This window comes from Panthera leo, chromosome A1 (assembly GCF_018350215.1).
Source record: "Panthera leo isolate Ple1 chromosome A1, P.leo_Ple1_pat1.1, whole genome shotgun sequence".
Lineage (NCBI taxonomy): Eukaryota > Metazoa > Chordata > Mammalia > Carnivora > Felidae > Panthera > Panthera leo.
This window is the reverse complement of record NC_056679.1, coordinates 132,287,482-132,311,966: the sequence shown is the minus strand read 5'-3', so window position 1 is coordinate 132,311,966 and position 24,485 is coordinate 132,287,482. Positions and strand designations below refer to the sequence as shown.

The 24,485-nt window shown below is 32.9% G+C and overlaps 1 protein-coding gene across 1 annotated transcript in view; it reads left to right on the top strand.

The window, feature by feature from the left end:
* Window positions 1-24,485, top strand: part of ADAMTS6 (ADAM metallopeptidase with thrombospondin type 1 motif 6) — a 295,715-nt gene that overhangs the window by 158,505 nt on the left and 112,725 nt on the right. The window contains exons 9-10 of the mRNA XM_042940219.1: window positions 3,688-3,834; window positions 11,936-12,077. Of these exons, the coding sequence (XP_042796153.1) occupies window positions 3,688-3,834; window positions 11,936-12,077 (289 nt within the window). The remainder of the gene's footprint in view (window positions 1-3,687; window positions 3,835-11,935; window positions 12,078-24,485) is intronic.

The window sequence follows — 24,485 nt, the reverse complement described above, 5'->3', positions numbered from 1 at the left end:
AGGGAGAGAGTAGTCCAAGCAGTCTCCTGCAGAGCCCAGTGCAGGGCTTGAACTCACAAGCTGTGAGATCATAACCTGAGTGGAAACCAAGAGTCAGATGCCCAAATGACAGAGCCACCCAAGTACCCCTGAATTCATGAGCTTTAAAAAAAAATTTTATTTGAGTATGGTTGGCATACAATGTTACATTAGTTTCAGGTATACAACATAGTATTTTAACAAGTTTGTATGTTATGCTGCGCTTGTCACAAGCATAGCTACCCTCTGACACCATACAATGCTATTACAATATGACTGTATAACCCTAAGCTGTGCCTTTTGTTCCTCTGATTAATTCATTCCATAACATGAAGCCTGTATTTCCCACTCTTTCTTCACTCATTTTGCCCATATCCCTAGCCTCCTCCCATCTGACAACTATAATTTTGTTCTCTGTATTTATAGGTCTGATTCTGCCTTTTTTTTTTTTTGTCTGTTCTTTTGTTTTGTTTTGTTTTGTTCTTTAGATTCCACACTTGAGTGAAATCAAATTGGTTTTATCTTTCTCAAGTCTGACTTACTTCACTTAGCATAATACCCTCTAGTTCCATCCATGTTGTCACAAATGGCACAATCTCAACCTTTATTAGAAAATGATAGAATTTCTGGAATACTGTAAATACTAGCATGCAAAAAATAAAATGTTATATACCTCTTTGAAATGTATCAATTGAATCTAAATGTCATTACATTTTGCTAACTTTCATTATGCATTTAAAAACTATGAACAGGGGCATCTGGGTGGCTCAGTCGGACTTCGGCTCAGGTCATGGTCTCACAGATTGTGAGTTGGAGCCCCACGTCAGGCTCTGTGCTGACAGCTCAGAGCCTGGAGCCTGCTTCAGATTCTGTGTCTCCCTCTCTTTCTGCCCTTCCCCCTCTTGCACTCTGTCTCTCTAAAAAAATAAACATAAAAAAATTTTTTTAGTGAAAACAATGTGAACATGGTCTTTTTCATGGTCAAAATTTACATCATTTTTTCACTCCTTTAACTCAATATATATGCTTCATCTTTCCCAGAGTATTATCCTGATGTATATTTTAATATTTCTTAATATACCTTAAAATATATTTTCATACTTAAATGTGTTTTAATTATATAAAATATCTTTATCACAAAATGCATATAAATTGCAATTACATTTTAAAAATTTCCTGTGATAATGAAGGAAATTTTTTTTCTGGATTATAGATTCATTACATTACAATAATTATTAGTCAATCATTGATCAGAAACACATATACATATTACACATTTTAATACATAATTAAATCTAAAAGTAAAGTTTTATAGAAAAATGTTCCTTTAATTATTTATATTTTTTTCAGTTACTGCATTTGTCTCTCTATTGCTAGAATGAGGCAGAATTTCAACATTAATTCGACTCTGATTTTTTTTTACAGAGGTGAATGCTGACAAAATTTGTTCACATAAATAAGTGAAAGGAATTTATTATAGAAATATCATTCACTTCTTTGAACTCCTTTTGTATTATTTGTCAGAACATAACCATTGGTGATCTAGCATCAAAAAGATTTTTTAATAACCCATCAACTGTTAATTTGATTATATCCTCTCATAAACTTGATGAAAATAAGTAACTACGTGATATGTTATTCATTCATTAAAGTCATTCTTTTTCTCAACACTAACACCAAATAATTCTGATTATCTCTTTTCTTGACACATTTTTATACCCCAAGGCAATGAACTATTGTAAAATTATGGATAGGTGAAGGATAAGTTTTTCTTTTATAAGGTGGGAGAAATAAGATCTTAAAAGGAGAAGCTTGACTTTTTTTTTTTTTTAGAAAAGAGTACATGAGGAAATTGAAGATCTCAAAAATTATTTTCTTACAGCCATCTGTGTCTGCCTACACCTATCTTGACATGTCTCAGGAATATGTATAAGTCTGTTGCTAAAAGGAAATAATATTTTTAGGCTATCATCTTTTTAAAAGAATCATAGTGGTATTCACATGGTAACATCAATCTTTGAGAGAAGTATAGAATTTTAAGTTTATTGAATTAAAAATTTACATTAAGGAGCTTATTATGTAACTCTGCAGCTGATTGTTTTGACAGAATAATATCTAATTCAATAAACTGTAAACTCTGCCATCATTTTCTTAGAAGACCATTCAAAGAGATTGATTCCAATGTGTTGATGTCAAATAAGAAGACTAAATACTGGTGTTCATGGAAGGTTATTTGGTGTTTTAATTTAGGGCTCTGGATATACAATCTCATATGTTTCTCTTCCTTTGCTTATGTTAGTTCCTCCACATAAATTCCTAGTTTCTTCTCCTTTCCCCACATATTTTATGTCCTTTATTATAGCTCTTTTATGTTGTATTTATGAAGACCAATCCACTCAGCTTCTTAAACATGTCTCACATCTAATCCCACCTGTCTATCTTAGTGCCCTAGTTCAGACCTACATCAGTTCTCTGCCTCATTCTCTTCCCACTGCTTTTTGTTCCATCTGTTTTCCCTGCCTCCATTGTCTTCTCACTCCAATGTCTGGACCATAGAGTTACTGTAATGACCTGTCTAAAATACAAATCAATTCCATATTCTCCTACTCTGAAATATTCACTTGCTCTTACTCACAAACCTTCAGCATCTCTACATGCCAAAAGTATTAATATTTACTTTCATTTATTGTAATTCTCTATTCTCAACTACCTTTCAAATTTTTTCTCCAGCAGCTGTCATCAATATGTTTTATACTCTTGTCACACAAATTACTTATTTCCTTTTATACATATCCTGGTACATTTATTAGGATGTCACAATAGACACATAACTTTATGTTTTCAGTAATATTCAACATAAACCTTTGACCACCTGTGAAAAAAGACTAAAATTTATTCATATGCAGTGGACATATCCTTTATAGGAAAATTTATGATTTATCATTGAGATATGTTTTTATATCACATTGATGATAGCACTAAACATGGGTATAGGACCCAGGGTAGGGGAATGACAAAGACAAGCTTTGAATAATGAAAGGAAACCAAGGTAAAGAAAATCTCTCTAGCCATAATCCTTAAATGTATCAAGATTTTTCAAAAGGTGTTTTGAAAACACATATACAAACATAAATTACATATGTATTTAATTCTCCTTTATATTTCTAACAAAAAAAGATTTTTGGATTTGGCTTTAACCTAGAACTCAATGGATTATAACCATCTTTTTCTAATTCCCTTTTAGATTCAGCATAGGGAGGAAACAAACTCTAGGATGTTAAACGGCTGTTTCTACTAACATTTACTAACTGTATGATCTTTAATAGGTCATTTAATTTTACTAAACTTCAGTTTTTCATACCTATAAAGTGAGAATTAATACACATCTCCTATCTATTCAGGGAAAGATTATATCATATGAGCTACCATTTGAAAGTATATGATCAATTAAAGAGATATAAAAATAAATTGTATCATAGAAATATTCTGTGGTCTCCTTAACTTTAATCTTGTATTAATCTTGTATTTCCTTAGAGGATCTTGATAGAAAGTATATGTTGGTAAGGCTAATGAATGATCAAATAAGGAAATAAAGGATACATTGGGGGTTCATTTATTTATTTATTTTCTTTCTTTCATGTTTCTTATGTTTTTTCCTTGCTAACACAGTTTTGGTATGAACCATGATGGAATTGGAAATTCTTGTGGGACGAAAGGTCATGAAGCAGCAAAACTTATGGCAGCTCACATTACTGCGAATACCAATCCTTTTTCCTGGTCTGCCTGCAGTCGAGACTATATCACCAGCTTTCTAGAGTAAGTAATCTCTAGAGAGTGATGATGAATTGCTCCAGAAGTAAGCCCTTGGTAGAAGCCTAATATGTAGTGCTTAAAACTGCATAATGAGTAACTTTTATAGGGTGATATTTCAGGCTGTTCCCAAAATACTTTAATATATCGCTGTGGCAAATTTTTTCCTTCATACTCAAAAAAGAACTTGGTAGATTAGAGAAACTGGAGCAAGGATATAAACGGGGTTGATGATGTGAGTGTCAGAAATGTTCAATCAGTGGGAAACAATGTCAGAAAGAATTTAAATTTACACAGTTTAATAGAGCGTAGGCCAAACTTTAATTCAGTGATGATATATTTCATTTTGTTGTTGAAAAAACTGAGTTTTTTAGGAATGAATGCTAAAGTATCTAATAGTAACAAACAACAACAACAAAAAACCAAACACCCAAGAAATGAAAATGAGAAAATGAAAATTTAATTTGAAATTTATTAAGTGACTCATCTTTTCTACAGTTTGAGAACTTCTTTCCTAATCTTTTAATGTATATTCCAAGTTTGTGGTTACTTAAATGTGAGATATATAAATTAGCTCAGGTATAACTGTGTTTATGAAAGCAGATATTCTTTCACATCTCGCCTGTATAGGACTTCAGGACTGGACTTTGGAAACTCATGTAAGACTTAGGTCTCACTTTCTAACTGTGCAACCATTAGCATGTTACTTAACCTTTCCTAATCTTCAGTGACCTCACTTGTTAAATGAGTTACATAATAATACATGCATCATCAGGTTGTTAAATATATAGCTATATACAATGTCATAATGTGTATGAAGTACAATAGACATTCATTAAGTGGTAAATATTATTTTAAATAATATTGAGGCTTTAAGCATTATTGCTCTATCATTATCTTCAACCGTTTTGTGCCACTTTTTTCTTGGGTAGGAGAGATTAAATACTCTGTGAAAAAGTGACTCATAGATAAAGCACTTGTGAACAACAGAAATTCTTTTTAAAAATTGTCTTTCTTCAAAGTTCACATTTATATGACTATGGTGTAAAACTTTAAAGATTCAGAAAAGCTATGTAAGGTAATATTATTCATTATAATCACATTCTGAAAACTTAAAGTTACAAATTTTTAAGCCCCAAACAAGAGATTTTAAATTACCTATCACAGTGCTTTCAACAATCAGAGATCAAAAGGTAAATATTTAAACTGAGCCTTTTTGAATTAATTAATATAATAATGAAACAGAAAGAATTGGAAATTCATATCAGAATGTAATTCCTCTGAATAATTATGCTATAACCTAAATATTTTTAATTTTAGTAATAAGTAATTATGACACTGCTTGCTTAGTGCCAAAACTGGATTGAAGGCTATAAAGATAGACCACAGAGAATTTGTTACACATCTTTGGGCAGTTTTTAACACAAAGCAGTAGCATTATCATTTTCCAAGATGTTTTTAATGAGATCATATTACCTAAATTTTAAACATTGTTGAAGATCTGCTCTCCCCAGAAATCAAGCCAGATCTGGAATTTCTCCATTGACTTGGCTCATGTTTTTATAATGGAATCTTAGTGTCTATCACCAGAAAGACAAACTGTATAACATGCTCAATATTCCTGTGAATTTTTGAAGGCTTGTCTCCTCTTTTTTTTTTTTTTTTTCCAAGTACTATTTTCTTTCTCCCCTATCCTGTTTATCTTGCACAGTTTATTTGCTAGGACCATCTCTGTATACCTAATATAAGCACCAGTTTTTATCTCTTGCCAGACCCTGCGTAGTCAAAACTGTATTAAGACTGTTAAAAAAAAAATCCCCAAAAGGGAATCCCTAAATTACTAATAAAATATTGTTAAGAAATCACCAATGGTTTGGTGAGAGATGTAAAATTATTACTAGGTACAGGAAAGTGTTCCATTGAATTAATTAAAAGAATTAATCCAAAAAGCATTATTTAAGCCTTATTGCCTCTTTGCATTTTGTATGTAAGCATGATTAGTGTTGACAGGGTCCTAAAGGGCTTATTTATCCTGTATTTTATGAAAATATTTCTGTTGTGCATCCTCATGGGAATGCTCACAAAGTTAAAGCCATCAGTAAAAGATAGATATTAAAGACAATATGTAGAGACTTGGGGAAGGTTGGCTTTTTTTCCCCTCTTTAATAATAAACTAAACAACTCTGATTATAATCTGACCAAGCAATAAAGGTTTTTTAAACACAGGGCCCTTTAAAAAGGTCAGTTCACTGGAGCACAAAGACATAATAGTAACTTTCTTGAATTTCTTTGTTCCTTTTTATTAATGCAGTTGGCTTAATTGCTTTAACAGCTATGTGTGATATTTTTAAAAATCCAGTGATATTGTGATCAGGGATTGAGGTTACATTTATGTTTTATAGTTGGCTCAAAAAGACTCATAACATTTTATTTTAGTTTCTCTTCTCAAGAAAAAGAAATCTTGAAAGATGAATTGTTTAGGAACTGCAGCCCAGCCAACAAAATGCATACCTTTCTTTACTTAGTGACTGTATAGGCCCGAGATGATGGTGGATTTTAACAATGAGCTTTCTATGATTTATAGACATTCACTATTCACTATGTTCAACTGAAAACAATTCCATGGCCTTTAAATGCCAGTAAAGTAAATCTCTCGTGTCTTTCTGAAACACTAGGTGCTATTGATCAACCAGGAGATGGTGTTTACCAACTCCCAATATTTTTTTTCAGATTTCTTAAACTCGGTGATTCAATAAGTGGTTCATGAATCGCCCAGAAGCCGTCCTGATTAAATAATAAAGAACCCATTTCCGTTAAAATGGACGTGTTATGCCAGCTTCTGATGTTTTCGACGACGGCTTTGCAGGTAGTGTCCTTCCTATCTGCCTGCGGGACTTATTTACTTATTTATTTAGAAAATAAAGAAAGATGAACCTGGTATCATGGCTCACACTCATTGATGACTATGGGCTAATTTACCAGGCAGTGGAAGACAGCCAGAAGTAGTTTAGGCCAGTTTTTCATACATTTTCCACCACTTAGCGGTAGTACAGAGTAATTTCATATAGTTTTCAAAAATTCCAGAGCCTCTGTGAATCAACTATTGCTCTATTTAAATTAAAGTCTGTTAAATTGTTTGAACTGTCAGAGATCCATAGCAAAATTTCCTACAGTTCCAAATTAAATACAGACTAGCCGTTTTCACAGAAAGGATGGAAGCTGAATGAAGAAAGGCAATATGATTGTTGAAGGTGAACTAGAAAGAAGGATCTACAACAAAAGTGATATAAGATGAACAGGATGACCAAGACACTCCCATTGTCTTGTAGCAATTACCTTTGAAGATCAGTATCAATAATCTTTAAATGGAAACCAATTTCATAGATTGGACCCTCTTTTTATATGGAGCCCAAGAAACAGAAAAACAAGTTTCTCTTCCTTATGTTAATCAGACACATTTTGGGGACTTCACTCTAACCCCTAAATATCTTTGATAAATCACAGTTACATATCGAGAAAAGAGGATAACTGAGTAAATCATTATCATTACAGTGTTTGTATGTTGGAAGCCTCAAATTCAGTTATATTCAAGCGTCACAGTCATACAGAGGGCAAGAGAGAAAGGTCTAACTTATTTTAGAAGGTAGTTATTATTAGTTTTGTGGATATTGATAAAGCAGTTTACAATAACATAGTAGATAAGACACTTGACTTACCACAGATAATGCAATTGATTCATTTAATTTAGGTGTATGAGCACAATTTTGTGTTACAAATAGGAGTTGACATTAAATGTTAACTTTTTGTTGTTGTTGTTACAAGACTGTTAAGATATGTATAGGGTATATAGAATGATTTATTTTTTAGATTGACCCACTGTGTGGCTGAAGGTCTGTACTTTATAGTATAATTGTTTAAGTAAAAAATAAATCTAAAATTGCAATTAAGAGAATGTGCTCATGTGTTCTGGAAACAAAGCCAAGGGTGCATATTTTACATAGGGATCTGTAAATATTAACTGAAGATTCCACTCTGGCTCATGTTCCCATTTCAAGATTAATTTTCGAACTATGTAAATAAGACTTCTCTAAATTAGAAGTCGAATACATAAAATATGATTTTGCTATCATGCTGCAAGGATTTCTGGAAATGTAAATATATTTTGATTTACTAAGAATTTCATAATCTGGGAAAAAGCGTGTTCTCAAACATGCATTTTTTCTACTAAGAATTTCATAATCTGGGAAAAAGTGTGTTCTCAAACATATTTCTTCTGTTTTGTCTTAGATGCATAAACAAAAGTAGAGTTTGTTATTATCTATAGTGCTGTAGATATTAACTAAGATTAGGCTTTGTAGTGAAATAGATGCTGATAGGAAAATAATCATAGTTCTACTTTTTATGTATATTGTTTTGCTCAGGACAAGTGTTATATCTGCTTAATAATAATAAGTTGTAATAGTATCTCATAGATGGAAAGTAACAGTGCTCATTTCATTTATTAATGAGTGAAGTTTATGTTTTCTGAGTGGATAATTTGCATATGACCAAGGCACAAACCATCTATACTTAAAAGTGCCATTCTTATTTTGATAAAAGTAGCCTAAATAACACTAGATTTAGCATAAGAATTATAGGGTTATATCAGTTAGCTAGAACCCTAGATTTAATACAATATTCATAATTTCCATTTTGTTAAATGGAGATAATTACAAAATATAAGGAGATAACTCATCTAATATTTTTGAGAAAGGAAAAACGTTTGTACCAGGAGAACTGTACAAAGATGTTCTTTATCAGCAGAATTTGCAATTTTCAGAAATTAGGAATAATGCAAATGTTTGTTAATAGAAGAATGGATAAGTAATTGTTACATAATCTTAAATGGAATATTAAAGAACAGTATTAATGAACAAGCTACAGGTATACACATCAACATGGGTATATTTCACATTCATAATGTTGAACAAAAGAATAGTCACAAAAGAAAACCTATAGTATGACTCCTTTTATATAGTCCAAAAATAGGCAGATTAATAATTGGGAAATGTATAATTACTAAGATAAGCATGGAAATAATGATTTTAAAAGTCAGAATATTAGTTACTTTTTGTGGAGAATATGAGGGATGTGTTTAGGGTTAAGTGTTTGGGAATTTCCTAAGCAGCGGGGAGACACTTCTAGGGTTAAATATACATCTCTCAGACCCATATCCTCTACCTGTTATACTTACATCCGTGATATTTCATAATGGCAATTGATGACTCAGATGCATGGAAATATCCAGAATTATTATTTTCTAAGGGTTAATTAAAATAATTGTGATCTTAACTTACTTGAAAGTAGCAGGAAACTGGCAGACACATTTTAGTAACATTATGCAAAAAATATTTTTATCACTTCATGTCCAGTTAAGAATTAAAATATGAAAACTATCCCCCCCTGAATACTTTAATCCAGGTTTTACTGTATATATCAGATATGGTTAGTAGGAAAATAAGTAGTACATTTTCTACCCAAAACATAGAAAAAATTTAAATCAATCTTGGAGATACTCCTACCCTTGCTTTCCCAGAGCCAATAGTAGGTAAGATCTTAGTGACTTGTACAGTTCTATAGACAAACCCATTTCAAAAGGCCTTTGTTGCTGCTGTATTCCTAAATACATGTCCACTTCAAAAAGATCTATGCGATTTTTTAATATTTTATTTCATATGGTATTTTATTCTTCTGCAAAGAATAAGATTTGTCTATATATTTAATTAGACCATATTAATACAAAGCTATAAACACTTCTAAAGAATGGAAATAAAAATCCACTTTTGAGTAGAAGACTTTGTCCACAGGTTACCACAATGCATGCCTTCTGTATTGTCTGGGGGCCCTTCCATTGATTGTGTGATTTGGTATTTTTTGAACAACATGAACCATGATTAGAAGACCATTAATACCTGGGAACAAGAACTTTAAATGAAAGAATAATTTTTGCTTCCTTCTAGGTTAAGCCAAATTTCTGCTTACTTTCAGAAAATAATTTTTTTCCCAGGGTATCTATTCTTAAACTCTTTTGGGGAGGTCCATATAGTACTTCCTCTAGGTTTTTAGGTTAATTTTCTATACCTACAAGTTATTATGTATAACAATTTTTAATAGACTTTTGAGTTAATGCTACTTAGGTGAATATATCTTATACTTTCTTTGTTATGCTATCAGCAAATATTTTTACCTATGGGACTCTGTACTTAAGTACTTCAGTACTTAAAATTTTCCCATTGATTTATAGTAGCACTTGATTTTTTTTTTTTACATATTTCAATCTTTTCATAAAGACTTGTAACTTTGTTGTAGATGGAGATGAAACTGATATTTTAGAAGAAATATTATGGAATTAAAGTACTAATTCTTTATTTCATGAATATTATGTTTTATCAAAATAGTCCATCTTCATTCAGTAGAGTTTTTACATTTGACCTCTTTTATCATTAGTCTTAACATAAAATTTTGAATTTACTGATAGAATTGCATTTGTCTAAAATTTGCATATCTATGTAGATTAAAGATATTTTACATAACAAAATTAAAAAGCTTGCTGTTTTAAAAATTCATCTAGAAATAGTTTTCCTTAATGATCTGCATGTCAATTTCCAAAAGTAAAATAAACAGGAAGTAAAAAGCATTCTGTCATGAAAACTGGATAAGCAGGTGAAAAAAAAGTTTTCTATTAAGTACCTTGAACAGTGACAAGTGAACTGATTATAATAGCCAATAATAAAACCCATCTGTATTAGCACCACGTTTAATATTCCATCTAAATATTTTTCTTCATTAAAAATTAACCAAGTGGGGCATAAGTGAAAGGAAAGGGTATAAAGAGGACAGTGTTCTGCCCTCTTGGGTTTTTTAATCTATCACTAATGAATAACATGGTTCAGTTTCTAAAAGGTATTAATTTCCTGCTGCACAAATACACGTTTTTTATATAGCAAATTAACCTTTACATTTTAAGAAATATGACAAAATAGTAAGTGAATATGAAGCTCATTATTATGCATGGCTCTTTGTTACTTATCTATAAATGAAAATTTGTACTGTCCTAAATAATAGTTGAGGAACTTCTACTTGTGAAATTATTTTCCTTTGGCAAAGTGGATGGAAAAGATTTGGAAAAAAAAACACAAGTGCTGGCACAATTGACAGGAATGTTGGAAAAAATTTTTAAATGTTGGCATAGGAATTCTTTAAAAATTCTAAGTTACTCACATGTGAAATGAAAGTAAAAAAGCATCTGTCCTATTTTATGCACACTGACTTAAAAAAATGAACAATTATATTTAGCAAAGTATAAAGCTCTTTAAACTAAGGTATTCTGTCTGGTTTTTGGCGATCTTTATATTATTTGTTCCACTGAATTAAAATATTATGTTTGAGTGCAAGCATACTTTGAAAAGCAGAAATTGCAGAGAGAGGAGAACATTCTCCTTTCCAACTCTGATGACCCTAGATGAAATATGAAATTTTTGAGAGACTAAACACTTCTAATATACTTGAGAGAACTTTGGATTTTGGCCTCCTCTGTCATTCTGCCCATTTATTATTGAAATATTTCAAGAACCTTTGGACATGTCTTACTACAGCATCTATTGTTCTGCCCAAGTTAGGAGTATATAGATTAGGTCTTTAAGAATTACAACCATGGTTTTGTTTTGTTCTGTTTTGTTTTTTAATTTTCCACATTTTATGTTTTTAATTCTACTACCAGATGTGGTTACATTTTCATGGAAAACAAACAAGAAGCTTAGAGCAATATGAAATTCTGTTTTGATTCCTTTAGAAATTAGTTTAAATCAGTGTTTGAAGGCCAACATGACATTTTCAGATTGTTGTCTGAGATGCTTTTATTGTGTCTTGGTGCTGGAAAAAACTATTGGAGCTCTTATTCACATTTCAGTAAATGTATTCTATTTTGCCATGTGACTATTTATTGGTAGAATGTATTGCTTTTCACGCATCAAGTTATTAAAGCAAAGAGTTCAACACATGGTTTCATAATTGTGATGGAAATAGTCCATAGTGTACCTAATTTCCTTTGATCCTTTATGTTGAACAGTTCAGGCCGTGGTACTTGCCTTGATAATGAGCCTCCCAAGCGTGACTTTCTTTATCCAGCTGTGGCCCCAGGTCAGGTGTATGATGCTGATGAGCAATGCCGTTTCCAATATGGAGCAACATCACGCCAATGTAAATATGGGGTAAGAAGTCTTAATCCTTATGTTTAGTCACTTATATGTGTTCTTTCATGACACAAATATTAAGTTGGAATTTTATTGAGTGTAGTATACATTTGGTAACATCTTTAATGCAAATATGGCCTTTGACTCACTGCTTTTTTTCTGATATCATTTATCTAATATCTATTTCTAAATGAGTAATCTTAAATAAGTTTCAGATGTCTTGCGAGGGATGCAGGTAGAATTTTAATAATTTCTAACGTATTTCTTTTAAACTCCTGAGTTTATAATGCCAACTTTAGTTTGTCTTTTGAAATGTTATGGTTTTGAAAATTTCTCCCTCCCGGCCTTTTCTGGTACTCTAATAATTGTGTTTAAGGGAATTTTCATATTGGCTAAGAGCCTTTATTTTAATTTATACTTTTTAGTACTGAGTCATTTCAAGTTGCTTCATTCACTGCCCACATTCTAACACAACAACTGAGTGGGGACAAGATGACATTAACCCAAATAGAAAAACAAGGAAAATTACTGTGGAAAAAAATGCAGGTTTCATAACTGACTCTTCATGTCTGCCTAAAAATGTGGGCAGTGGATGAAGCAACTTGAAATGACTCAGTATTAGAAAGTATAAGTTAAAATCAAATAAATAGTATTATATATATAAACAATAAAAAAATTTTATAGAGAAGGAGATCAGTGACTAGTATAGAGACATGTTCATATATGTACCAGTGTAAACATACTGAATGAAAAAATAAGATTTTTAAATGACAAGTTGTTTATAAGAAGAATTCAAGTTTAAAACATAAGTTTAAAGGGTTGGTTTCTGTTTTTATGTAAATAGTGTTTAAAATCACTTAAAAAAATAATAACCAAAAACGAATTAAGTTTTAAGGTAGTAAAGACTAAACAATATACACATTGTACTGTGCTGATTAATCCTCTTGGGTACAGTACAAAGGAAAGTAATTTTCAAAATATCCCTTGGGTGACAAACATATTATTCACGGTAGGCTTTGGCAGCACATTTTATGCACTAGATTTGAAGATTTTGTGCAACTATCTAAATATCTAAAGCCTTGAATGAAACTTTGGTCTTTCTTGTCTTTCTGTAAAGAGTCTTCTTTTATTGTTTCTGTATGATTTTAGCTCCTTTTTTTTCTTGGGTTGCTTTTTCATATAGAAAAAGTTGGTCAAATTTCAATCACCGACTTCTTATTTACTTGTAGCTTAGTAGGTTGAAATTCATGATTTAATGAGGTTACAGATTTTCTGTTCTTATCTTTGGTGTCTCATATCTTTATTAGCAAGTGAAATAGTTAATCTACATTTTAATTTTTTTATTGGAAATTGGGCTTTAACTGCACCTATGTATTTTCATATTAGATAATTTATATTATCAGTTTTGCAGAATCTATGGATGCATCTTTTCTTTCTTTAATAATTAATTAAAATTTTCATCTGATTATCCTATCTCTCTGTTTATTACAAATATCTCAGACTAGTTGATTTGAAGTGAGATAAATAGTAATTGTAAAATTGTATGTTTTAAGTTTAAGTTCCCCATATTTAGCTTTAGATTCTATTTATGTGTTATGTTTATAAAAGCGTTTTTCAAATATTTATTTTGAGAGAGAGAAAGAGAGAGAGCCCACAAACAGGGGCGGGGCAGAGACAGAGAGAATCCCAAGCTGGCTGCGCGCTGTCGGTGCAGAACTCAATGCGGGACTCAACTCCATGAAATGTGAGATCATGACTTGAGCTGAAATTAAGAGTCAGACTCTTAACTGACTGAGCCAACCAGGTGCCCCTAAAAGCTTTTGTAATAGATATAAAATAACATTAGGAAAACTTGGGGAAAGACATTAGCATCTTACAATCCTATGCAATTTCACATATTTTGTCATTAATCTTTTCACTTTGATTTGCAGCAAAATGGTTTTCTTAGACTCATGTACCATATGAAAATGCTTATGCTACCTTTTTATAATGTGCTATATATTGCCAAGAAAGTTTCTTGAGTCATAATAGATTCTGTACAATCACTCTCACTTCTTAAGCTTGTGCCCGAAAAATTGGGTTTACACCATTGGTAGCACCCAAACACACATTGTGTTTTATCTGGTGAATTCCTAAGGTTTTAAATGATTCTAAATACTTTTTTAGAAAACAGTAGCAGCTTTGAAAGTAGGAGTCCAGTCAGGTAAACAAGACATACTTCAGATGGTAGCTGAAGGGAAAACAAACCAGCCCTGATTTAGCTGTCAGGGGGTTATAGCATCCTGAGATGAAGACTAGACAAAGTACTGGGGGCTTAGAAGAACACTACTACAGACTTTTAGTGAGGGGATACCTTGGTGTTGGACATCAGGAAATGATCCCTCTTTCAACTAGCAGGTCTCTAATGATGCCAGGGAAGATTTTAAGCAACTACAGAGTAACACATGACTGCAGCAGTGATCAGCTTTCCATCACTTCTGCTTCGGTTATTATGTGACCATTGCTAGGGTTACTTGTGATTATATCTGCGATTACAAAAAATGTTACTGAAATTCATTGTGAGCAGGTTCATTAATATACATGTTATAATTGAGAGTTTACATGAAAATTTTTATTTTTTATTCTACTTCAGGACAGCATCTTGTACCATTATCCTTGTAGATCGTCTGTTTATGTTTTCTAGGTATCTATCACTTCCAGTAGAAGTAGTGAGGAGATTGTAATGGCTATAAATACAAAGAACAAAACAGTATAGTGTATACAGAGTAAAATAGTTGTATAATGTAGTAATTTATAAATGTTATGTGGTTTGTGGTTTTACATACTATCTTTTTCTGGGATACTTCAGACTACTTTGATAAAAATTGTAATTGTTTATTAATATTTTGTAGATGGTGAAACTAAAATACAGAATTTGATTTACCTACCCTAAGGTTAAAACAAAATTTTTAAAAGGTCTAGGGGTGCCTGGGTGCCTCAGTCAGTTAAGCATCCAACTCTTGATTTCAGCTCAGGTCATGATTTCACAATTCGTGAGTTCAGTCCCAGCATCCAGCCCCATGCTGACAGGGCAAAACCTGCTTGAGAATCTGTCTCTCCATCTCTCTCTGCCCTTCCTCTGCTCAGGTGCATGCTCTTGAAAGAAATAAAGGAAGGAAGGAAGGAAGAAAGGAAGGAAGGAAGGAAGGAAGGAAAGAAGGAAGGAAGGAAAGAAGAAAGGGAGGGAGGGAGGGAAGGAGGGAGTGAGGAAAAGAAAGAAGGAAAGAAAAGGAAAGAAAGAGAAAGAGAAAAAGAAAAAGAAAAAGAAAGTTCCATTTTCTGTTAGATGTAGTAAATATGTTAATAAAGATAGCAAATATATTTTATTTCAGGAGACACTGTTTATCAGTTTTCATCAAATGGTGTCTGTTTCTAAATATCTTCTTAAAACAAAACAAAACAAGACAAAACAAAACTCTCCATTTTATCCCAGTCTTTTTCGGGAGAGGGGTGATCTGGAAATATGCCCCTAAACATATTTTTGGGTTTACAAATTCTCAGGTATTTGAAACCGCAGGTATGGATATGAGTTTTATTTTCTTTTACCTTATGTAAAAAGTTAGGACCTCTTCAAGGCAAGAGACAAGTACAGATGAGCAGCATATAAAACAAGATGCTACTAGAACACCTAAAAAAATCTGCTAGCTGTATTAGTAAGTTTCTGAGGGTGACTGTGATGTGTTCTGGATGAAAATTCATCACAAATAAAACAGTATCAGTGTGTCCAAAAAATGTGTTTTTTTCTTTTTTTGCCTGTTTGGAGGAAAATTGCTGCCTGTAAAGCTCTGTAGAATCTATTGTCTCATTCCTCTTCCACTTTCCATTTGTCTCCTTTTTTCTTAGTAGAAAAGAATTATTAAAAGTAGATTAACAAAAACATTTTACGTTAATAATAACAAGTTTAAACTTTGGAAGGAACTCACTAATGAGCCTATGTATTGTAGAGGATGTAGGTGATCTTTTGACAGCTTTCTAAAAAGCACAGATTAATTCAAGACTTAGTCTCAGACATAACTCTACATTTCTTTATTTTGTTACTACAAATCATATCCTAAATATTTTTTGCATATATACTTAATGGTTCTATGTAGTTCAACAATATCCACTACATAATTTACTGGTAACTATCAGTTGGTGATTGCAGTAATCCCATGACACTTTTTAACAGAAATAGAAAAACAACCCTAAAATTCACAGGGAACCATTAAAGACCCTGAGCGGCCAAAGTAAATTTGAACAAGAAGACCAAAGCTGGTGGCATTATACTTCCTGATTTCAAAATATATTACACAGTTACAGTAATCAAAATAGTATGGTACTAGTGTAAATACAAACAGACCAATGGAAGCGAAGAGAGACCAGAAATAAAGCCATGTACAGCCTATATGATCAATGACTCTTTGACTAGGGTGCCAACAGTACACAATGGTTATAGTCTCTTCTGTAAACGGTATTGGAAAATTGGACAGCCACAGGTAGAAGAATGAATCTGACCCTTATACCACACACAAAAATTAACTCAAAATCAATTAGAGACTTAAATAAGAGACCCAAAATTATACAGCTCCTGAAAACAAACATAAGGGAAAAACTTCTTGATTTTGGCAATGGTTTCTGAGATGTGACACCAAAAGCATAGGCAACAAAAGCAAAAATAGACAATTGGGGTTACATCAAACCAAAAAGCTTCTACACAGCAAAGAAGACAGTCAACAAAATGAAAATACAGCTTATGGAAAGGAAGAAGATATTTGCAAATCATATATCTGATAAATGATTAATGTCCAAAATTTATAATAGCAATACCAAAAGAAAAAAAAAAGAGAACAAAAACCAATAACCCAACTAAAAAATGGTTGAAGAACTGAATAGACATTTCTTAAAAGAAAACGTACAAATGACCTGTAGGTATGTTAAAAGGTGCTGATCATCACTAATCATCAGGGAAATGCAAATCATAACCATGATGAGGTATTACTTTACACCTGTAAAGATGGTTATAATAAAAATAAGTAAATAAAAGCAAATACACAATAAAATAAGTGTTGACAAGAATGTGAGGAAAAGAGATCCCTTGTGCACTTGTGGTGGGAATGTAAACTGGTGCAGCCACTATGGAAAATAGTGTGGAAGTTTCTCAAAAAATAGAAAATAGAACTACTATATGATCCAGCAGTCCCACTTCTGAGTGTATATCCAAAAGAATTAAAATCAGCGTCTCGAAGAAATATGTGTACGCTCATATTCATTGCAACATTATTCACAGTAGCTGAGACAGGGAAGCAACCTAAATGTCTACTGACAAAGAAATGGGTAAAGAATATCTGGTATGTACATACAATGGAATATTATCTGGGCCTGCAGAGATGGAGATCCCAACATTTGTGACAATGTGGATGAACCTGGAGGACATGCTAGGTGAAGTAAGGTAGACAAAGAAGTACAAATACTATATGATACCACTTATGTGCAGAATCTGAAATAGTCAAACTTATAGAAACAGAGTAGAATGGTGGTGGCCAAGAGACTAGGGAAAATTGAAAATGAGTAGGTACTTGTGGAAGGATACAAAGTTCAGTTATGTAAAATGAATAAGTCCTACAGGTCTACTGTATTGCATAGTACCTATAGTAAACAATAGTGAATCGTGTACTTAAAATTTGCTAAGAGGGTAGAACTTATGTTAAGAACTTAAGTTCTGGGGCGCCTGGGTGGCTCAGTTGGTTAAGCGTCTAACTTGATTTCAGCTCAGGTCACGATCTCACGGTTCATGGGTTTGAGCCCTGCATCGGGCTCTGTGCTGACAGCTTGGAGCCTGGAGCTTGCTTCAGATTCTGTGTCTGCCTCTCTCTCTGCCCCTCCCCTGTTCGGTCTCTGTCTCTGTCTCTGTCTCTCAAAAATGAATAAATGTTAAAAAAAAATTTTTAAAAAAGAACTTACGTTCTTAGGGCACACACAAAATGAGGAAGCTTTTGTAGGTGATGGATATATTTAGAGCATAGTTTGTGGTGATGGTTTCATGGATGTATACTTATCTCCAAATTCATCAAATTGTATACATTAACTGTGTAGAGCTTCTTTGTGTGTCAGTCATACATTAATAAAGTGGTTTTAGAAAGAGAGAGAGAGAGAGAGAGAGGAGTAATTGCTCATGAACAGGTAGATTTAAGGACCAGGATAATACCAGAGAATTTTTTTTCTTTTTCTTTAGTTTTTTTTTTTAATTTATTTTTGAGAGATGGAGAGGGAGAGACAGAGAGAGGGAAGGAGACAGAAAATCCCAAATAGGATTCATGCTGCCAGCACCAACCCCAACATGGGTCTCCAACCCACGACCTGAGCCGAAACCAAGAGTCGGATGCTTAACTAAGTGAACCACCCAGTGCCCCAACACCAGATAAATTTTATAGATACCATAGCTTTGTTTAATTTATGGAAATTTTTTTATTATCTATGAAGTTTGTCACTGTTCATATAGACTTACAATTTAGCATATAAATGCGTAATAATGTGTTGTACATTATTACTTAGTGTAGAACTGAATAATGTTTTTATCAATGGACCATGTGTTCTGAGCCATAAAATGGAAACACATGATCTAATACATGGTTTCACAATGCAACAGAATATTTTAAATAAAATTCTTCTCACCATTCACTATTACCTATGACCTCAAATTGATTATTGTTAGATTTTACTCAGATACTGTTTCCAGTGACCAGCAGCCAATTTCTTCTTGTAAACTTCAGATGGTGAAATGTATGGCAAGCATGCAAAGTGTTTTTTTTATTTATCTGGCACATGGCAGACATTCAATAAACATTTCCCTTTCTTCTATGAATATCTATGTCATCCATGATATCATTCCTGTACAGTTGATATGCTGGTTAAAGTGCTGTAGGAGAATCTAAGCCATCTGTATTTGGGGAGCATATGAAGATATTCCAAGGGTCACATTTTGACACATTAACATCCTTCACTCTCAGCTCAAATACATTTTCTCTTCAGACAAGCCTTCTGTCCAGTCTACCTATAGAAAAAGTCTTCTCCCAGTTTTTCTCTTTCACATTATACTTTTTATTTCCTTCATAGCATTTATTTTAAGCCATAATCATCCTGCTTATTTGATTACTCATTAACTATTTAATTGTGATCTTCTAGGTAAGGCTTTCCCTAACTACTTCCTCTAAAACTGCAGGTGCACATATGCATATCATATACACATGTGCATGTGTGCGCACACACACACACACACACACACACACACTCCCTGTCATTTTCCTCTCTTTATTTTCCTCAAGATTTATTACTTTTGCTAATTCATCTTTATTGTCTGCTTTAACCCCTAGAATAGATCTTACCTGGAGATAGGGATTTTAACCTATTTCATTCCCTGTTCTTTTCCCAGCACTTAGAACAGAGCCTGACACATGGTAGGTGCTCAACAAATATTTGTTGGAAAAATGAGTTGATAATTATAATAGAACATTAAGTTCCACAAGAGTAAGAATTCCACCTACCTTGTTCATGGCTGTTTATATAATGAGTGGAGCAATGCCTGCTTTATAATAGGAACTCAAAAAATATTTGTTGGATAAATGAATGAGAAGAATTATTTGCTGAAGAATTAGTGGGGAGAGGAACTTTGTGACTACTTTGTGTATTTGAAGAGCTGACAAAGACTAGTGTTGCTGAAGCTCTCAAAGCAAGCCCTCATAAATGAGATAGGCAAAGAAAATAGGAGCCAAATCTGTTTGCACCTTATAGGCTGTGTTAAGAATTCTAGGTTTTTATCTTAAGAGTACTGGGTAACTATTGAAGGTGTTTTAATGAATGAGACCAAGAGGGATACCAATGTGCAGAAAATCACAGAAATTCTAAGACACATTGTGTTTTGGAAACAAATGTAATTCTGTAATCTGGGGAAACCATGTTGGAAAATGGAAGACTTTTACAAAGTGGTCCATATGCTCCTCCCTCCCCTTTTCTCTTCCCTCCAAAGTACATTCTACACAGAATACTAAAGCCGCTCTGTCACTGTTGTTACTCCCTGTAGCAATACCCTTGCTTTTGTAGGTAAATGTAAATTTATTCTTTTTATACTGTAGGGTACTGCACTATAACTCAGATGAAATGAGTGAAAATGTTTACGTATAGAAATTCCGTAATTTTGGCTTAAAGATTGAAGAATTTTGAGTCTCATGATGGAAACAGAACATACAAATAGAAAGTATGATGTAACTTTGGAAATTTTAAGCCTTCTCATTGATTTTGAATCTTTCCAGGGAAAATGTGTTTGTGTCACACTCTGTATTTTACTTACAGGTCATCAATTAAGTGATTAATGATAAAATAATCTATAAATGGTTAAATACACCATATTTGTCCCAACCGTTCAGCGATGACAGATTTTTAGTATCTAATATTAGAAATGGAAGGTCACAAGGAATATATATGGTTATATATAAAATTGAAGTTATTGATGTGTAAGAAGAAGGTACGGTTGATATTCAGTCAACCCCAGTGAATTGTGCACATTTTCACACCTAAGGAAATCTAACTAGTAGGCCAGTTTGTTATCAAAAGCTATTTGGCAGGGTGCCTGGGTGGCTCAGCTGGTTAAGCATCCGACTTGGTTTCCCCTGGGGTCATGATCTCATTGTTCTTGGTTTGGGGCCCTGCGTCGGGCACTGCGCTGACATTGTGGAGCCTGCTTGGCTTTCTCTCTCTCTCCCTCTTTGTCTGCCCCTCCCTGCTCATGCTTTCTGTCTCTCTCAAAATAAATAAATAAACTTGAATAAAAATAAAATATTTTTAAAAGTTGTTTGGCAAGCATAGAATTAAAATAGAGGATGGTATAAAGTATTTATATTAAAAAAAATTTTTTAATGTTGTATTTATTTTTGAGAGAGTGAGAGTGCGAGCAGGGGAGCAAGAGGGGGACAGAGGATCCAAAGCAGGCTCTGCACTGACAGCAGTGATCCTGATTCAGGCTCACAAACTGTGAGATCATGAACAGAGCTAAAGTCTGACACTCAACTGACTGAGCCACCGAGATACCCCTAAATTATTTTTATTAACATGTTAATTAATAACCATAAGAATACCATCAAGCTATATCTGCCTGAAATATAGCTATTTGCAGACAGGGTGGCCTGCTAAATATAAGATAGTTGAGTTGTCTAATCAGGGTATCCTCCCCCTGGAGGGTACTTAATAAAGCCTGACGTGTTTTGTCTCTCAGACTCAAGTTTTTAATGTTTTGATGCTTACTACCTTTTGTTTATTATTTTATCACCACCAATTAGCTAAGATTCAAGTCATTATTTCTTTCTACTTGAGAATCATTCTAATAAAAAGACTTTATTAGTCTTTTTAAGGAATTGTTGGCTACCTACCAAATTCTTTTTTAGGAGATGCAGATAACTTGGGAAAGGATGATAGTGAAATACTTAGAAGTACATATAAGGGAAGTTTAAAGAAATGGAGTTTGAGTAGCCTATAAAAAAGGAAGTTAAATGTTGGTCTTAAAACTGTCTTCAGTCTTTGGAACATTTATTATAGTTTGATTGTTGGTAACAAATTGTTCTCCTTCCCTACCAAGAGCATAAAAAAAAACACAGTCATCTTCATTTTTACAGCTGGAAGGTTGTAGATTTGGTAGTAGGAAGAATTTCAAGTTATTAAATATTGGAATGTTGCACTGAGGGAGATTGTAGAACCACTTTCCTTGAAGATTTTAAGGTGGTATAAATATTCTACAGTGTGGTTTGATATGGAAATAAAATTCATGGAATTATTTTAGCACCTCAATATTCTTTTGGAGTCCAAACTTATATACTTAACAAAAAGTTGATTTTATTTTTATTTTTCCTTAAAAGTCAATCCCAAATTTTAGGTCTGTAGTCCCTGGTAATCTTAAAGATCAGGTATTTTTACTTTGTGTTTGCTTCTTATTAAAAAAATAAAAAACAAAAAACAAAACACATTTATTTTATGTTGAGAGAAGGGTGGCATAGGGGCAGAGAAAGAGGGGGGCAGAGAATCCCAAGCAGTCTCCTCGCTGTCAGCATAGAGCTTGATCTTGAACCATGAGATCATGACCTGAGCCGAAATCAAGAGTTGGATGCTCAACCAACTGAGCCCCCCGGCAATCCACTTTGTGTTTGTTTCTTAGAGGTAGTTTTTTAAACTATTTAATCATTTTCTTTTAGCCTCTTCATATTAATAATTATTTAACTTGCATTTCTAGATTAGTTCTTTGATATATATATATATGTGTGTGTGTGTGTGTGTGTGTGTGTGTGTGTGTGTGTGTGTGTGTATACATACACACACACATAGATATATATAAATGTATGCATATATATTTGTATGCATAAATACAACAAAAATATATGTCTTTCTAGGATCTCTTGTTTTTAAATTACCCACACAACAGGATTAACCTATTTAAAGATGAAATGAGGGTACATTATTCTCTTTCTTCAGATAGCTACTAAACACCTGGAATCAGGCCACGGGGTCACCATATGTTGGTTTTCAATTTTCCTTTGTGTGATACCATGATAAGTAACCTTTCTAATCATTGATGCTCCTTTCTGACCTCTTCAGGCTCTGGTCTCCCCCTTGGCCGTCAGGATCCTTTATTGCAAACAGCTGTTGAGAGATGTTACTGATAGGGTAATGAGGACAAAGAAATTGTTTCATATTCAGAACCAAAGACCCAAGATGGCATAGGGTTTAGGGTTTCCCAAGGGCAGAAAATGTGTATATCTTTCTTCTATGATCTTTACAATTGTTTACAAAAATTTAAAAACAAACCCAGCTAGCAATAAAGAGGCCATTTTCTCTTTGTTTACTGTTTTACTTCCTTAATGATGTACTAATTATAAAATGGTTTGATAATTTTATAGTATCTCTTTTTCTCTATGTAAACTGATAATTTAAAATTTCCCAGGTAAATCATAGGGCTCCTCTTTCCATTTTTAAGTATCATTTAACAGCTAGAATTATGAAAACATCCAGTTGTATTGAAAGGGTTTTTGGCTATAAAATAATCAATTATTCTGCTCTGATCAGCAGAGATCTAGTTAAGTTTTTTACAAAGTTGTTTTCTGAATATCACGTATATTATTTTACATTAGATAACTACTTTAAAATTCTAACCTTTATATGTATTTTTATTATGATTTATGTTTGCTATTTTTTTATTATTGTTAATGGTTGAAAAAGGTATCATTCATTTGAAAAATCAAATAGACTAGAAGTCTAGGAATTGATATTAAAATTTTAAGTAAGTAAAAATATTTTAAATGTCTTGTCTCATGGAAGATCATGGAATACTTTTGAAGAGTATGGTAACAGTATCTTTTAAAAATCCAAATACAAGGTGTTATTATATTCAGAAGTTCCAATAATAAGAACAACATATAAGTTGATGGCTAAACTCATATAATGAATGTTTATGTTATGAATTGGTATAATAGTCTTAATTTGGAGATAGCTTCCTTTAAAATACAGGCAAAGGATAAGAGGGTATTATGAACATTGAGTGATATTTTATATTACATTAGATTACAAGTAAACATTTTCTAATTGGCTAGTGACTTTATTCAGCTGTGGTACATTTAAGAGAAATGGGAAAGTAGTTTAGTTGTGTGGAGATATTTTAGGCATTAATATTAGACACCTGATTCAAACCTGATTTAATTTGGATTGAAGCAAATTGCTAAATCTTTCTGAACCTAAATTTTCTTACACTTTCTGAGAAGATTGTACTGATGATTGAATAGATACAAATATGAATAGACCTACCCTGGGTATAGGTATAGACCTATACCCTGAAAAAGTGTTAGTGTTAGTTCTTTTTTTTTTTTTTTTTCCTGCCTACAATATTGCTACTTAGAAGTTGTAAAGTGTAAGCTTAGGATCTTCAGTAATGAGAGATTCAGTTTTATTTCATCATTCTGACTTTTGGAAGATTTTGCTATACACTGAACTCAAATCTCTCCCTTTGGCTTTTATCCATTTATTCAACTGACTTCTCTTCTAAGCTAGCATGTGTATTTTTTTGTTTGTTTATTTTGAGAGAGAGAGAGAGAAAGAGGGAGAGAGAGAGAACCAGCAAGGGAGGGGCAGAGAGAGAGGAGAACAGAGGATTGGAAGTGGTCTCTGTACTGACAGCAGAGAGCCTGATGAGGGGCTTGAACTCACAAAGCCGAAGTCAAATGCTTAACTGGCTGAGCTACCTAGGTGCCCTGGCATGCATATTTTGTCTCCGATTCTTTATATAATTGGCTTTTTAATGTCTAGGAAAAGAGTTTGAGTTTCAAAAACATGACAAACAGTAAATACAATCACTTCTCCAGATATAAAAGCAGAAAA